The sequence below is a fragment of the Mercenaria mercenaria genome, chromosome 5 (genome assembly GCF_021730395.1).
Source record: "Mercenaria mercenaria strain notata chromosome 5, MADL_Memer_1, whole genome shotgun sequence".
NCBI classification, from domain to species: Eukaryota; Metazoa; Mollusca; class Bivalvia; order Venerida; family Veneridae; genus Mercenaria; species Mercenaria mercenaria.
In genome coordinates, this window is record NC_069365.1 from 92891061 (window position 1) to 92910388 (window position 19328).

The 19328-nt window shown below is 34.8% G+C and overlaps 1 protein-coding gene across 2 annotated transcripts in view; it reads right to left on the reverse strand.

The window, feature by feature from the left end:
• The window catches only part of LOC123557961 (uncharacterized), an 84909-nt gene that overhangs the window by 45762 nt on the left and 19819 nt on the right, over window positions 1-19328 (reverse strand). For both annotated transcript variants that reach the window (XM_053544344.1, XM_053544343.1), the window contains exons 8-9: window positions 17250-17411; window positions 12596-12832 (exon numbers count right to left, since the gene is read on the reverse strand). In XM_053544344.1, coding sequence (XP_053400319.1) covers window positions 12596-12832; window positions 17250-17411 — 399 coding nt within the window. The remainder of the gene's footprint in view (window positions 1-12595; window positions 12833-17249; window positions 17412-19328) is intronic.

Consider the following 19328-nt stretch of genomic DNA (forward strand, 5'->3'; position numbering starts at 1 on the left):
ACAAGTGACCTGAAACTTATTCACAGCTGTCCTCCATAAACACTGCCTCATGAGGACTGAACCAGTGTCCTCTACGAACACTGCCTCAAGAGGACCGAACCAGTGTCCCTCATGAGGACTGAACCAATGTCCTCTACAAACACTGCCTCATGAGAACTGAACCAATGTCCTCTACAAACACTGCCTTATGAGGACTGAACCAGTGTCCCTCATGAGGACTGAACCAATGTCCTCTACAAACACTGCCTCATGAGAACTGAACCAATGTCCTCTACAAACACTGCCTCATGAGAACTGAACCAATGTCCTCTACAAACACTGCCTCATGAGGACTGAACCAATGTCCTCTACAAACACTGCCTTATGAGGACTGAACCAGTGTCCTCGCAACTGGCTTGTGCTGTACTTACTGAGTTAACCTACTAGTCACAGGCAGACTTCAAATCCAAATACAATCTATGACATTAGTGATCTCTTTCCTTTAAAGTCAAAATATTCAACCTTTATGCTACAGGAAAATTAGACATGAAATGCACAGACAAAACATATCTCTCTTAAACAACAAAACATCCTGCAGACCTACTATCAGATTTAATCAATGCAATGGAACTTTGTTTGATTTCTTGCATAATACAATAGTGTTCCAACAATGGAAATTGTCTGCAAGCACTTTTGATAGATTACTGTCTGCATGAGATGAAGTATGGGCATGGCTTTAAAATAATGAGAAAGTAATTATTATATGAATATCAGCTCATTATCTATTCACATTAGACGCTTAATCCCACTTATTTACAGTAATTTTTACAGAAATTTAGACATTAAATATATTTATCTCAATTAAAATGATTATTTAATATTCAAAGTTTAATTATAACTGAAATCAAATTTAAGAAGAACTAAAAATAAGCTGCACCTAAATAACAGAAATAGATAATAATTCTTAGTTTATACATAATTTATTTTAGGTTGACTGTGAAGAAAGTTCTACAAGTTATATTAATCACTCTCGACATCTCATTCCTGATGGAATCTATCGCCACGAGGGTATAAGAGAAGAGGCCAGTTTCCCTTTTAATGCTGAGCGCCAAGCAAGGGAGCTACTGGTACCACTTTTCCTGTCTTTGGTATGACGCGCCCGGGGATTGAACCCACGACCTCCCGCACTCGAAATGGACGCTCTACCACTAGGCTATCGAGGCTAATATTATTCTTGGTTTTATGTCAAGCCCAGGTGTAACTGCAGTTTAATATCCTACTGGAGGGCAACAATATTTATTCATAGCCTTCTGATTTTTTCCTGATTAGACAGCCAGACATGCAAATCATAACTTGTATTTCTGCAAATCCATTAGATACCTCCCCGCAACCTTCTGGCAATCAAAAATATTGTGTAAGTTCAGTGTATTTCAGTGTACTTGTCTGACACATTCTTAGTACCAATGAAATAACATTCTAGTACCAATGAAATATACTGACATTAAGATGGAAAAATTCACAGGGCACAAGGCTCAACTGGGGATTTAGGTTTGAAATACATTGGTTGTGTTTAAATTAAATTAAGCTTAACGGCAAAACCCACAAATGGAAAATAATAAAATGTGATTCATTTAAATTTTTGGACATTTTCTGTCTCAAAAATATCTTATTTAGTTTCAGGTTCTATGTCATTTTTCAACAGTGTTACAGTTAAGTAACAGTATGTAACAGTTATGTAACTAACCTGTACTCCACAAGTAACTGCCAATTTCTCCACATGAATCAGAGGTGGAGGACAAAACAACTTCAGACAAATGTCTTTTATCAAACTGTTATGGAGAACATAATGTCAAATCTGGGGATGGAAGGCACAACTCCATGATGCACAGAGCTGTGCTCTCCCTACTGAGTTAAACAAGTGTCTATTTCAGTTTTGTACCTTAATATTGTGGATTATATTAAGTACACCCCTCTCCAAAGCCCCAGTTTGATGTGGGTAGGGGTCAATCTATAAAGGTGGGGTCATTATTCTTGGGGTATACAGTGCAGTATAATACTTAGATTACATGCTATACAAATCAACAGTTCAAAAACAATGTTCTTCAGAACTTTACCATACAGCGTGTAACTAAATTGATTGATCACAGAATGCAATAAATGGAATAATAGAATAAATTAATTATTCATTGTAATTTGGCTTCCTTAAAACAATCAGAGCAAAAATCAGCCATCACAAAACCCCCTGACTGTAATGATATGATCACAGCTGTCATAAAACCCAGACTGCAAGGTTCTGATCACAAACTAATTATCTGCCCCGGTATTCTGAACTTTCCTCTGTTTTTCTGTGATTTTCTGTGTTATTATAAATCAACTCTAGGTAATGAGTACTATTAAGCCTTTGCACTGAAACAACCAGTAAATGAAAATTATATAGTGTCATTATGAAGCACTGTTATGCTATGTGCCTGCTTACTTTTAAGTTAATTAGGATTTTCCCAACTAAGACTTAGTGGTCATCATGACTGGCAGAATTCCAAACATTCGCACATCCATGTGTCAACTTCCCCACATGGATTAGAGATGGCGCATGGTTTAGAGATGGCCTAATATCTTCCCAAGATTGATTAAGAGATGACCTGACAGCTTCCATATATAGATCAGTGATGATATGACAATGTCCAAAGATGGATCAGAGATAATGTGACAACTTCCCCGGATAGCCTGAAAACTTTCCTGAATGGATCAGTGACCATGTGACAAAATCTTTGCATGGATTAGTGATGATAATCGGACAGCATAATGATAATCGATTAATTGGATATAATCGGAAGGCCTTCCGAGCGATTAATCGGAAAATATTCGGAATTTCACACTGAACCTTCTGTAACTTATTAACCATTATTAGTTCACTTGACTAACTGTATTAGCATATATTTAGCAAGAGTAATGTAATTTGTGTGTGAAGTTTTAGCCCTTGTATGCAGACATTACAGTAATGTGGGTAATTAAAAAGTATTTTTTATTTATTGAGGTATAAAATCTATTTGTACATTCTATTATTGGTTCAAACTTTAATGCCCTCCAATTTTTTATTTCTAATTTTCTATTTATAACTATTTCTTGTTTATTAAGTTACACATCTACAGCTGTATATTAAACAAGAGCTGTCAGTTGACAGCTTGCTGACTATTTTCAGTGCTTGATAGTATAATATAAGCTATGAGTAAAACTTTAACATTACAATAAGCATATTCTAAGTCGAAAAGGGGCCATAATTCAGTCAAAATGCTTGACAGAGTTGCCTCCTCCTTTTTACAGACTGGGGTCATGATGGTTAACATGTATGCAAAATATGAAAGCAATATCTCAATGGACTTCTAAAATATTTAGGGTGGTATGCAAACTTTAACATTTATTCTAAGTCGAAAAGGGGCCATAATTCAGTCAAAATGCTTGATAGAGTTGCCTCCTCCTTTTTACAGACTGGGGTCATGATGGTAAACAAGTATGCAAAATATGAAAGCAATATCTCAATTGACTTTGAAAATATTTAGAGTGGTACGCAAACTTTAACATTATTTTAAGTCGAAAAGGGGCCATAATTCAGTCAAAATGCTTGACAGAGTCGCCTCCTCCTTTCTACAGACTGGGGTCATGATGGTTAACAAGTATGCAAAATATGAAAGCAATACCTCAATGGACTTTGAAAATATTTGGGGTGGTACGCAAACTTTAACATTTGTGTGACGCCCACGCTAACGCCGATGCGAGTAGGATAGCTCCCCTATTCTTCGAATAGTCGAGCTAAAAATATCTAGAAGCACAATGCTGATTGAAATTATGAAGAAAATCAACCTACATTACGAAAGTGGGCGAGGTACCATTATTTGCAGTCTTTACTGCATAATCGGCAAACGACACACCCCGTTTTTTAATTTTCGTTCGCTGCTGCACCTTTACATATCTTGTAGAATCCAAACTACTTCCACACTGGCTGTATAGCATTCCCTGGATAGGGGAATATAGCTTTGATTGCATTATTATTTTGATCGAACGCAGTATGCTTTGCCTCCGTTTTGACGAGTGGAAAAGAAATGAACCTAAAGAGGAAATACCACCAAAAAGATGTGCAAGTCCAGAATATGCTTTAAACTAGCCTAAGTGTCAAATAATCGATTATGCAGGTTCATAATCGATGTCGGTGACTTTGACTCATTAAATGATCGACAATCGATTGTCGGCGACAATAAGAACATCACTAGCGTGGATCACTTGACACCTTCTCAGCATGGACCAGCGATGGTCTGACAACTTCCCCTCAGGGATTACAGATGACCTGACAACTTCCCTGCATGGATTATTGAAAACTGACAACTTAGAGATGACCTGACAACTTCCCTAGATTTATCAGCCATGACCTAACAACTTCCTTGCATGGATTATTGACAACTGACAACTTAGAGATGACCTGACAACTTCCCTAGATTTATCAGCCATGACCTAACAACATCCCTGCATGGATTATTGACAACTGACAACTTAGAGATGCCCTGACAACTTCCCTAGATTTATCAGCCATGACCTAACAACTTCCCTGCATGGGTTATTGACAGTCTGACAACTTCCTGCATGGATCAGAGTTTACAAACAATGATGTTCTTTGATCAAAACTATTGTGAAGATATGAATAAGAATTGCTTTTGATGGCCCATAGATACAGCACAAAATATTAACAGACATAATCCTGAAACAAAGATAAAGTCAAATGAATAATTTCACATATCAGACTTTGACGTCATCCATGCATGCCTTGGCATCACAAACGGTAATATATTTTGTACTTGAGAGAATGTATTTATGTCTAGCCATGGACACAAAATTGAATTAACTTGACAGCAAGCCCTCGGCCAACAAGAGTTCAATATTGGATGAAATTGGCAAATCTTTGATTATACTTGGCAAAATGTAAGAGAGGATATATAAAAAGACAAAACTGCCCCAGTCACAACTGTGCTAAAAATAGACATAGAAATAAACATGTCAACAGAAAACTGAATACTTGGTTACATTCCAAAAGTTGATGAAAACTTGTCTAAAGCAAACTATTTTCATTTAGAAATATAATGGACCTTATTTCATCCAAATGAAAGATATTGGTACAAGGCCAAGCATGGATTATCATCAATTCCAAAAGTCCTGGGAATCACTGACTAATCAAAGTTTACATGCCCCTTAGAATACAATGGTTCATACAGACCTTCCCAAAAAAAATTCAAGTAGTTTTCAAGGAGTTTTCAAGTAGTTTTCCTCCATTTTCAAGGATTAAAATGGGCGCAATGTCACTGTTGCTGAGACATGAAATAACCAATTTAAATCCAATTTAGGACAAAATTAAACAATGTTACACAAGATTTACCTTCAACACATCGCGGATAAATTACACAGTGTGAAAATTACTTGAAAGAGCATAAAACCCGTAAAGTACAGTACCGTACCATCGCTGACTCCGAGGCAGGCCCTAATGGCGGTAATGGTTGTTTTTTTTGTCGTTTTTTAGCTTTTTTTTGGTCCGTTTATAATGTTTGTCTGTTTTCACTTCGCACCCGGTGAATTTAAGGACTATTTGCCATCTTTTGTACGTTTTTTCCTAAATTCAAGTAGTTTTCAAGTAGTTTCTGACTGTTACAAAATTCAAGTAGTTTTCAAGGAGTAGGCATCAAATTCAAGGACTTTTCATGGCCTGTGCGAACCATGAATACAAAAAGGTCAAGATCATTTTGTATAACTGTCTCAAGTACTTCTAGTCCAGGTGAATTTAGAAAGCTAACAGACCTATGTAACAGCTGTTTGCAGTCTCTAAAAAAAAAACACAATAATAAAATATTCAGAAGTTGATAGCTAAAACTAGTGAGAAAAGAGTGACATGTTTTTGTACTACCATCTGCCTGATTGGAAGGGAAAAACTAATGACTGTCTGCTAAAAATGAGACATTCCACGCTACTGGTAATGCTACATCAAGTACTGTAAGACCACCTGTGAACAGTGACCATGGCCTGGCTATAAAAACCACAATTTTGTTTTTTGATGGAAACATTTGTAGAGATTTATTCCATCCTGCAAACATTGAACACATTTTCACATTCAGAGCCGTCCATTTGTCTTCTTAAGTATTTGCACCTTGCTGGAGACAATATTTCTTGAAATCAGTCCAGTGCATGTGAAGTTTGAAGGTCCTGGGTGCAGTGGTTCACGAGTAAAGTGCCTTCATGCAAAAAGTTAACGTTGTGACGAACGAAAAAACTAACGGATGGACAGTTGAAAACTAATATGCCTCCCTTCAGGGGCATAAAAAGTTAACTTGGGTACCTATGATCTAGGGCTGTGAACCAATGTCCCTGAAACATAAAGGATATTCCCTAGTGGTACTCAAGTTATTACCATAAAGTTCAAAAAGCTGGAGCTCTTTCACGTTCTGACTGAGTCTGGAAACAAAACATGCTGATGGATGGACAGACGAACAGGCATATATAAAAATATACCTGTTTGTTTTTCTTTCTTTCATTTTTATTTCAGACTTACTGTTTAAACTCATTTTTAAGACACATTTTAAGACACCTCTCAACAAAATAATGAGAAAAAGTAAATTTTATTTTCATAAAGCTCTTTTTTTTACAAATCTAAGTGTTTCTATTTCAACAACTATATTATATTCAAAGATTGTATAATACTCACTCTAGAAAATATGTAACTGTCACATTAGAAAATTGGCAGTGGGGCAGACTTTCAATAATTATAGTACATGTCAAAACTTAATCTTGGTAACATTCTGGTAATATTCTCTGCAAAATAAAAATCAATGAAAGGATGCTGCACAGTGGGAGGAGAGACAGCATAATGAACTGGCAGTTTACAACTTGCCAAACACCATCATTTGAACTGTTAAACCTTAGAATGCTTTATTGCATTATATAAACAACACCGACAGAAATAAGTAAAAGTAACGGATTTAATAGGATGAAATGTTCTGTGGATAGAACCTGGAGAGACAATAATTTGGAGGAAAATTTCAACCTGCGCCATATCAATTATAGCCTCGAGAGAAGAACAAAAACGTTAATAATCCTTGATCTTTTGCTGACGGATCCCCACTTCCAAGCACAAGGGAGTTAACCTACTGACCGCAGGATATCATCCTTCCCTTACTTTAAACAAGATAATCTACATACCATGGAAATCTTCTTACTTCTTATTCCTTTAATGCAAGAATGTTGTGATAAATAAATGGGCCTTAAATGACTGTCAGTATTCTCTAGGTTTTAATTGGAAACAAAATGGTCTTCCGACTGATGACAAACAGACAGACAATGTCTTTCAGAAACAATGAACTATCAGAATGAATCTTGTCTCAGTAAAATCAATGAGACAGAAGCTCAGTGGGAGGACAGTTGGTATAATGAACTAGAATATCAGAATGTGCTCAAACACCATAATTATATCACCAGAGATAGAAATACCACCAAGTTTTTCTGGAATGAACACTGGCTCTGTGGTCATCATTTGGGTATGAAATATGTTTGACTTGTTTAGGTTGGAATAGCCTCCACAAATACTTTACATATTACCAGAAATACTTTAAACCCCAACCAATGTTTTTCAAACCCAACTGGTTGTTACTCACATTGTTATTCATATTTAGTTTTGTTATTTATTTCTTTTATTTTGTTGGGTTTAACGTCGCACTGACACAATTATAGGTCATATGGCGGCTTTCCAGCTTTGATGGTGGAGGTAGACCCAAGGTGCCCTGCTGTGCATTATTTCGTCATGAGCAGACACCTGGGTAGAACCACCGACCTTCCGTAAGCCAGTTGGATGGCTTCCTCACATGAATAATTCAATGCCTCGAATGAGGCTCGAACCCACATCGATGAGGGGCAAGTGATTTGAAGTCAGTGACGTTAATCACTAGGCCAAGGAGGCCCCTTAATTTTGTTTTCTTTATCATTCTACTTGAGCTTTTTTAAAAGTTTAAATCTCTTAAGGAACCAAAATCTCGACTAATGGTTGCTGCTGGAACAGTACACGTTCTAACGTTGTGTCACAATACACACTTTTCAAGAGATAACCGAAAACAAAATGCAGGTAACTCATTCAATGACTTGAGGCATGTAAACAAGAAAATTCAACTAAGAGCTGTGACTTCAGAAAAACTCCCCCTTCGAGACCCACTTAATTTATCATAACAGGTAACAAAACAGATGTACATAGGTTCAATGAAAAACGAGCCTTTAGACTGTTTATTTTCTATTAACAGCAAGAAGCCCGAGAACACTTGTGTGTAAGTAATTTGTTTTGAGTTTAGTCCCATTTTTTTTTTTTTCAACAAAAGACATAATGTCTTTTATCAAATCATCATTGTGAATCTAAATCTCGCCCAGGGAATGACTTCACAACTACACATCATGGTGAACGTCAGACTTTTCTAAAAGGGCAGACAAAAAAGCACAAGTAAGTTAAAGTAAAACCTGATCATATTTAACCTTAACAAAAATTCTCCTGCACATCAGGACTAATAGGATAAGCTGCTCAGTGGGCACACAAAATACTGAAATGTGAAATTTCAACTTTCCTAGTAAAACTGCCGTAATATCAATCTCAACCGAAAAGTAATAACCTGAAAATGGGAAAATTACAGTGTAAAGCATATACCGTATTTTGGTGTGTATAGGTCGCACTTTTTCTACCCATTTTGCTGCCTGAAAAAGTTCCTGCGACCTATACGACAGAACATTGCCAGCAGAGTTTTTTTTCGGGCCAATTTTCTGACCGCAGCTCTCGCAAAATTACGTGCATCTGTTACGAACGAACAAAATGGATAAAAAATATCAATATCGGCGGCGTTTCAACCAATAGCGGTTACTTTCAATAAAATATATCGTAAATAACCCATACAGACTATTAAAATTACGAATTACTTTAATTCAAAGATGTTTTTGCAATTTCAATTACGTTTGTTTCTACTTTCGTTTTACTGGACGCCATTGACATGTACTCCGGGTTGGATAAAATCCGGACAGATCCGTCATCCATTCCAAACATTGTTTATACTAATTCTTAGCGTATTAAAAAACTTAAAAGATATTTTTTTACTTTTGATTTTTAAATAAAAGAAAAAAAATCCAAAAAGAGATATTTTGTTAATCTCAGAATCAAAAGAACGCGGTTAATTACATGACGCGGAAAGGTATTATAATTGCTGTGCAAACAATTCACATATAAACTTGCATAATTACAGAATGTAAACGCAAACCGTCTGCTGCCAATTAGTGTCAAAAAGCCGCTTTTCTTTGATGTAGTCTGTTACCGATACTACTGTTGGTACGAAACGGTTGGGATCGAAAATAACACTGTCCGATTTCCACCAATCAGGTTTCGATAATAATTCAGTCCGCGGCATCAATATGGCCGCCGCCATAACTTTTTTGCCGGTAAATATTAAATATTGCTGGGGAAAAAATCCAAAATTTAACTGCGACTAATACGCTAGAACTTAAATTTTCCGACCATTTCCAGAGCAAAAATTAGATGCGAACTATACATTACCGCGACCTATACACACCAAAATACGGTAATAAGGTGCTGTGAACAAACAAACTGCCATTACTTAAGAGGTAGCTATAATGTCAGAATTCAGAACACAATTAATTTCCCATGTAACAACAAGAAACATGAGAAAGAGAACAAACCTCATTATTGTATGATAAATGGCTGATTTTATATTTTGTGAATCAATGTAATTATTAACTGTCAACTTGTAAAATTTCCTGGGCATGGAATTCTGTGGCTTGGGTAAAAGTGGCTATTTTATGGGGATGTGATTTCAATGATTTCAATTTTTGAAAATAAAATTAGCCACGCCATGAGAAAACCAACATAATGGCTTTGCGACCAGCAGTCTGATCACGATTTACACTGTTTGCCATTCAGTCAGTATCTTTTTGGTGAGCACCCCTTTAGACAGTTAATGGTACTGTCCAAATTGAAAGATTGAAAAATGGTCAGATTGATTAAAGTTGTGTTTTCCTTTGAATACTTTATAAACACTAGTTTATCACTTGGTTTTCTTTTTTCCATAGTAACAATATCTTAAAAACTTGTATCGATATAGCCATCAACTTGCCCATTGTGACACTACATTAAAATTGTTATAAACCAAGACAGCCCTACTAGAATATAATCAAGTTATGGAAACAACTAATTCTGACGATGATGTGACCTATGACTGCTCAGTGAAAAGAAAGGAATCAGAGAAAGAATTATATCAAACTGGAATACTACAACATGCCTATATTGCCATTCCATCAGGCCATCTCTCAGCAGAAATCCCATAATTCTTACCTATCATCAAGAAATATAAATACACCTTGTTACTGTATATACAAAGGCCGTTCCATGAGAAATCTGTATTTGTGATATTACAATTTTTTCATTATAAACGGTTTAATCAAAATACTGGGAAATTGCTGTTTTAATTGTATTCATGCAGAAACTCGAAACTAGTGTATTGTAAATTAGTTATCCAAGACAAAGCAAATTCAACGATAGTTTACAAATAAATGTTTTATGAGTTGTCATGGCAACAGAAATTCAAAACAACCTACACACCATCAGAAGACAGAAGTTTATAACTAAAAGGCTTATGACGAAACCAAAAATACATGGTTATGTTATTTTTCTGTATAATGTTTTCAAATAGTCTCTAAATGTTCAAACATGTGATAATAATTTAGTGACATAATTTAAATAATGTGTCACAAAAATGTTATACACAGTACACACAATGTTCTACAAAGTCACATCTCTAAATGCATTCAGTGACTTACTTTAAGTGATGTAAATTTTGAAAAAGCATACGTAATTTCTTCAAATTCTCATATTTGAAAGGTGAAAGAATGTTCTTCATAAATATTATAATATTTTAATTTTTATCTTTCAGTTACAAACAGAGATTTTGTCATGGAGCAGCTCATATATTTAGATGAATTTTGTGTCTTGCCCAACACAACCAATACTATATCTGAGCAGACACATCAAATCTCAGTGCAATAACTTTCTCATTTATCAGCTAGAAACGTGAAAGACGGGATAAATATAAATCTCTAAGTGTGATCTATATCTATTATTGATACTATATCAATCTGTAAACACCAGTAATGGGACTGCCTGTTAGGTCAAAGCACTCTTGTTACTGTTTTCTGAACTTTTCCCTATTGGAAAACTTTGCCAGACTTGTGTTACATAATTTATCATATTCTCTCAGAAACCATGGTCAAAAGTGGGTTAGTAAATACACATATCTCCAATAGCTTTTTAGTTATACCCAACTAACGGTGCATTTTGTCTATCCACAACAGGCAAGGCTTGTATAAACATGTTGACTCTATGACTCAAGATCTGTAAGAAGATCCATTGGAAGCACCAAATGCAAAAAAAAAAGACAAATAATAGCAGACTCAGTATAACTGAGTCTGTTCATGAGAGGTACTGCACAATGCCTCTCATGCCCCTCTATCACCTGTTTAAACAGAACTTTATTACATAACACAGAATGGACTCCATTACCCAGGATCAGATATGATAACAACACCAGAGTCCTAGAGGGGCCTCCCTGACATTTTATTCATTCTTGTAGCCAGGACTTATGCCAACTGCTAAAATTCGAGCCACCTTTAAGCCTAAAATGCCTGAACAAGGCACAATATTTTCTTAATCTATAATTTTTGTCAGTTAACTTACACTCTTAAACCAATGTACAGAAATTTCACATGTAATCAAGCACTTAGTTTTTTTAACCTTTCCATAAACATGTATTCCACCATTTTTCATCAGGATAATACAAAGCAAACTTAGTGTTTATGTCCTGTTGTTATTGTGAATGAATTATCTCCCTTTAATAAGTATCTTTTGCTCCACAGATAAAGTACAATTACAGGAGATCAAACTTTTTACCGTTATATTTCAATGTTTATGTACATATATCTGCATAAATACAGTACTTTCTTATTTTGGTTTTGGACATTTCAAACCTTTCCAGAAAACTAACTAAATTTTGGTATATATATATATATTTACAATACACTTCTCACTGAAAACAACATAGCTGATCCAGTGATAACACTGTCTGAATATGGACACCTACCATGCTAAAAAACCAGGGAAGCTTCTTGAATTGGGATATTTTTCTGCATCTTGCACTATCCTCCAACTGAAATTACTTCTAATATTTTGGATAATTCTTCTATAAAGATTATCAGTGCTGACTAAAAATAAGCACATGCTCACCACACAAACACTCACACATGCACATACTTGATACATCTTCTCTCACACTCCAGAGAGACTGACAACTGAATTTGGTCTATGCTACAAAGTTTTAGATCCAGAACACTTATAGCTGTCTATCTTTGTTGTGTCAAATCTTGATGATCTTCACTTTATAAACAGACTATTGCCTCTATATTTAATACTGTGACATCCATTCACATTATATATAAAACAGTTATACATTTCCCGCACTATATCCCCATCATGCAACAGTAGAGGAAAGTTTACCTTTTGTGCTGTTCTGTTCCACACCGTGACCTCGTGCCCTGACCTCAACAGGTTCATGACCATGCCTTGTCCCATAATCCCCAACCCTAGGAAACCTATCCTCATTGGGGTAGGGATCACAGATTTTACAGCTGTTTTTGAGAGATCATCGTCCTCCAGTTGTGTCCCTGAGGCAGTTGACAGAGGCTGACCTGGGGCCCCTAAACTCGGATCATAGCTAAGGTCACTTTCTGATACCTGCAACAGTTACATATTTCTTACTATACAAGGATAAAACTACTGGCATACTACACAGGGAATATATTTAGTACTTGCTCTAGTACAGGCCTTATGCTTGTGTAAAGGTCTGCATATGAAGTACTTACTAAATTTAGTACATATAAAAATCCCATTACTGTCACTTTTTTGGCCCCATTGCTCATTCTCAGATCTATATAACAAATACAACAGAGATCACTGTCTCCTTACAAATAGAAAACAATCTAAAAACAGATCTAATGAATTTTTTAAAACATCTCATTTTTTCCTATCATTGCAATCTATTTCAAGGTACAAATCTATGTTGGCATTATGTATGTATAACATTACAACATGTGACTGAAATGTAATTATGACAAAATACAGAAACAACTTTATTAACATTATTTGGTACCCAATACATGTATTGTATCTGCAAAATAAGAAATTTGTTACCTCAACGCAACAAAGTCGTATCTTACTATAAATTTATGATCTCAATGGTGACAAATTGTTATCTATTAGAATATAAAGTTGTTAATTTTTCTGTAATTAATGCTGTAAAATTAGACACTTTCACAAGACCAAAAGTTTGTTATTATCTAAATTTGGATTAGGTTACAAGGTCTTTGACAAGGGGCATTAATAATACTAGTTGGACATAAAAGTCTGTATAATACGCCCATGTCCACTTCATGCTGCTGATGTATACAAAGCTTTCATCTGAATTTGATGAAAACTGTAGGAGGCGAGTTCAAAAAGTGACAGATGAATAGGATGACAGTTCAAACACTACATGCTTCCTGGGTCTTTGACACAGCTGGCAAAAAATGTGCAACTGTTACGGTCACACATTAAACCGGAATCCACCTAAAAACTGGAATACACCGGAATACACTTTCCATAACCGGAATACACCTGTATTTTTTAAGTTAAAAGGTATTTTTGAAGGTTTTTTGATATAATTCAATCATATATATCATAAATAATTAACATACGGAAGAAAAATAAAATACGTTCACGCAAAATGATTTTATACGAGATTGAAGTTTGGCGACCGCGCGAGAAATTCCCATAACCGAAATACACCCGTATTTTATTAATAAATGGTATTTCTGTAGGGTTTATTGCAGAAATCATTTGTGTATAATATAAATAATAAGTTTACAAAAGGAAAATAAAATACTTTCACGAAAAACTATTTTATACGAGGTTTGAATTTGGCGAGCGCACGAGAAGTTTCCATAACATAAATGCACTCGTTCTTTTTTAAAAAATAAATAGTATTCTCTTAAACACTTTTTATCATTTTTTTTAAGTTGTAGAACCATGTTCAATCAGATTAAACATGAATGAATATTTGAGAGAAGTTTATTAAAAGTTAATTCTGTATACGAGATTATAACTTTACGATCTTACGGAAATGTTTTACGCTTACGTCGCTATGACTAGATACCGGAAGGTTGATTATTAAAATTTATTTAATTGTTTCTTCAAATAATAAGAAAATAATTTAAGATAAAAAAGTATCAATATTCGATCACAATTAATATCCTTTGAATATATGTAGCGTAACAAACACGTGCCTCTGATTAGTCCTGATAGAGTTTGATTGGATTATCACACCTATTGATTATATCAATTAATCAGTATATTTGTAAGCACACACATGCGACATATGACAAATAATGTCTTACAAGGTAAGTGCAGTTAAATATGATACGTTTTTATTCAATTTCATACTTGTTTTGGGGTAGTCCTGGGGTGTCTTGTGGTAAAAAGACCCGCCCTACGGCCCGTTACGATCCGTTTATAAATTTTCAACAACTTTGTCACATGATCATATCTTGTATGTCAATGTATATTATGTAATGAGGTATTATACTTATGTACAAATTACTGAATAAACTTTTGTTCTGTTCTTGTCGATATAATTGCAAACTGAAAAATTGAAGAATAACAGGTACATTCAGTATAATTTTTTATTTTTCAATACTAATTCAATGTTTTGCTAAAACAGCGATGTATTGTAGATTTAAACATTTTCATTCCTCCTTCCTTCTCTCCAGGATGCACTCAGTCTCGATCATAATGTCTCGGGTATCGTAGCCGTTTTCCTTTATCAACATAGTCTTCCTTTAAATACTTTTTCAGTTTTTCATTTCAATGTGTGACAGAATTCCTTATTTTGTTAAAATCAGTTTTAGTAATTCCAGTCCACTCTGGAAATTTAGGAGAAGCGTTTTTACATCGTAACTTTACCAAAATTCAGAAATTACACCGCGAAAAACGTCAACAAACTTATTATTTGGATTGACTGGAATTTACCCAGGAATCGTAAAGATACAAAACATCATGCCAGTAATTTTCCATTCCATGAGCACGTGCGACCAATCGTAATATCTAATTTACATCGCTCGACGTTACTTTTGTTTATCAACACGTACAACAAACGCGCGTAGTGCATTCATTTTTTAATATTATCGCTTCAAGTTTTCAACACCGCTTAAGAAGTAATACAATTTGAATTCTATAACGATTTTAATAAGATATCGATAGTAATGTAGGGAAAATTCTATAAAAACGGTCGAATTTTCACATAATTATTTGCAAAACTTCAAACAGCGCGATCTGGATTACTTATTTCTTTCTAAAAGTAAACAAATGATACATACTATGGCCATAAAATTCAGACTTTTGACCAGAAAGTACAAAAAACAGAATAAAAAAATCTTAAATAATGAAAAAGCGGCAGCAATTTAAATAAATGGAGTAAAACGATTTTTGGCTAGCAGATTTCTGTCAGTGCGGCATAATAGGTTACGTGACCTCGTGAACGTAAATAGAAATGTGGTTTTAAAATGAAGCAATATGATGTCGTTGCGGTTTTAAATGCATCTTTGTACATGTATATTTTTGACACGACACTTTACTTTTAAGATATTCTTACAATAATGTAAATTCCTTGAGGAATCGAAACCTGAAAGAAATTTACCTACCTAAGTTAAAATCTAACAAAATTATGGCGATTGTTGTTCATCCACGAGTGCGCAATTTCCCGTGCACTCAACAAATTCTCAACCTCGTATAAAACGTTTTGCGCATTTTGATTTCCTTTTGTAAATTAATTATTTATTTTAGATATGACTGAATTCTGTCATAAACCCTAAAAGTACGATTTATTTAAGAAATACGGGTGTACATAAGAGAATTTTAGGGCATGGAAATTCATTTACGAATACGCAAATTCGCCGATTTTCAATCGTGTACAAAACTTAATGCGCAAAAGTATTTTAATTTCGTTTCGAAAATTAATTATTTATGATATATATCTTTGAATTCAGTCATAAACTACTTCAAAAATAGCATTTGTTGAAGAAATACGGGTGTATTTCGGTTATGGTAATTTCCCGCGTGGTCGCCGAATTTTCTATCTCTTATAAAATCGTTTTGCGTGAACGTATTTTATTTTCCTTTCATATGTTGATTATTTATGATATATATGATTGAATTATATCAAAAAACCCTCAAAAATACCTTTAATTAAAAAAAATACAGGTGTATTCCGGTTGTAGAAAGTGTATTCCGGTGTATTCCGGTTTTTAGGTGGATTCCGGTTTAATGTGTGACCCAACTGTTACCTATTTCAACAGACAGACTGTTTATGCAGTGAACAGAAATTGTGACAGTAATGCAAACTTTATATTCTTCTTTCAACAGAATTCATTAAAAGTTTCAAAATAACTATTGTTTAAAGCTTAATTTTTCTAATTCTATTATCTGAAGCAGATCCTATGTTCTGTCTAGTAAAACTAAGGGAAGTAAAAGATGCATAGAAAACTTTCAAACGCCCCATCAATTAGAAGTTGTTCTAAATACATTATATTTCAAAGTCAAATTGAACAGAAAAATATCTCCATGCAACCTAATTTCACAGAAATATCTGACCTAGGTACATGGCAAGAGAGTATACACCTGAGTTTGAGGACCAGTCTCAAAATTTCAGCATCTGATCAGCTATCCTTGAGAACAAGCTGTAGATGGACCAATGGCAAGGCTACATATACAGACTCGTTTCTAAACTCAGTATTACAAGCCTGGTGCCAGGTCTCCTTACGGCGACCATCTTAAAAATCACAAGGACACAATTTAGGGGTTTATGTAGGAAGATGCTATGTGCATCTTGTTATTAGTTCAGGCAGAGGCAAGCATCCAGGAAGAACTAACAGGCTAGCTTCCTTACATAAAGGAATATTACGTCCACAGCAGGGTTTCAAAGTAACAGGTCTAGAGGTAAGTGATTCTTGGTATTTGACCTTAACCACTTTGCCAAGGAGGTCCTACTTCTAACTTTGAACCCATTTCTTGTAATTTCATGTTTAACAATAAGTTTGGGTGTCAGATGACTTGTACTTACCTTGAGCTCTGGTAACTTTCTGTCTCTCATCTTTGGTGACGAGAGGGATTTCTTTGGTGATAAAGCAGAGAAGATATTGGATGATGGTGATGAGCCAGCAGTCATTTTTGCTCGTTTCAAAATCTTTTCTGATGGTGTTAATGATTTTACTGGTTTGATTTTCTGAAATGAAAGACAAACTGTTTGTGTTTCTGCACATTCCAACACTGGGTGCCTAATATCACAGCATGAGAAGACAGACACGGTGCTGCTTACAAATGTTTCTCCTTAAATAATTCTGAATCAAGACAGAAACCAACACATTATTCCCAACTATATTAAACTTCATTGTCAAGTTTCTGTTTTTTACTACAAATAAATTATAAGATTTGATAGACAAACCCAGAAATGTATAACAGTCTAACGTTGGATGTACAGTCACAGGATGATGGAAGTGTGCAACAAGACTGGTATCTGAATCTAGTTCCCCAAAGCACTGTTCTTATAGCCTACAGACTGATCTACCCAAGGTTTTTTCTAGCTAATTTGGGAACATAGCCTATACCCCCAGAATTGGGAATTTTGATGCGTAAATGTTCCAAATTGGGAAATATTTAGTCCCATAGGATATAGTAAGGATGTGTGTAAGCACTTTCTCATACACTTGCTTCACATTGTAGAACATCTTTAACATACTTCCATAATGGCATTACGAAATTGTCCATAACTTGGTCAGTTTTTGTGCAAGTTTGATGAAATTTTTTTCAGAATGTAGATCGGGAATTTTTGCATTAATTTTGGGAAAAATACATACTTTTTAGCATTGGGAATATGGCTGAAAAAAAAAAACCCTGCTACCAGATGCATGTACATTTTCCCCAAAATTGTGAATCAAGTTTGAAACCATGACATTAACTTCTAATTGTCTTACCATTGTTGCAAGACAACTGAATGTTAATATCAAACATATAACAGAAATGTACCAAAATATAGTATCTGTAGAAAAAATTGTCTGTTAGTATTTTCTGATCATTCAGGTATTAATTTAGACCAAGAAACATACTAAATAGCCTAGCTAGTTAATTCCCTTTAAAATAAATGTCATCAAATGTAAGAGTACTTTTTACATTCATTTGCATAACCTGTTTTTAGATAAGAGGGTTTTTGAAGTTTTCCATAAAGTTAAAACTGGAAAAACTAGCCCCGCACCCAGGAGGCCATTTTTTTTAACAAAACTGAATGACATGAAGGAATTAAGTAGAGGTCACCCGGGAAACACTGCTGTGTAACTATTTTTAAATCAAGCCAGCAGTTTCAGAGGATTTTTTCAAAGTTTTCCAAATAGCCAGAGGAAAAACTAGTCTCAATCCCTGGAGACCGAGTTTTTTAACAAAAAATAATTATTTGAACAATTTTGGTACAGTATCCCAAGGAACATTGCTGTAAAATTATTTTCAAATCAGGCCAGCAGTTTCAGACAAAAAGATTTTCAGTTTTCTATATAGGCAAAACCACTCACACCTCTAGCAGCCATACTTTTTAACAAGAGCACCTGATTTTTTTTGTATAATAGAAAATTTGTCCTACTCATGATTTTCTAAGTCCAAAAAGGGCTATAATTCTTGCAAAAAGGAGGATGGAGTTATGTTTCTTGATGTACAGAGCCAGCTTATGATGATGAACAACTATTGCAAGTTTCAAAGCAATAGCTTGAATAGTTTAGGAGAAAAGCTGACCTAAACATAAAACTTAACCAATAAATCTGATATTTTCTAAGTCCAAAAGGGGCCATAATTCTTGCAAAAAGCAGGACAGAGTTAAGTTTCTTGCTGTACATGGTCAGCTTATGATGGTGAACAAGTGTTGCAAGTTTTAAAGCAAGAGCTTTGACAGTTTATAAGAAAAGCTGACTGAAACATAAAACTTAACCAAGAAATCTGATTTTCTAAGTCCAAAAGGGGCAATAATTCTTAAAAAAAGCAGGATGGAGTTATGTTTCTTGATGTAAAGGGTCAGCTTATGATGGTGAACAAGTGTTGCAAGTTTCAAGGCAATAGCTTTGATAGTTAAGGAGAAAAATTGACCTAAACATAAAACTTA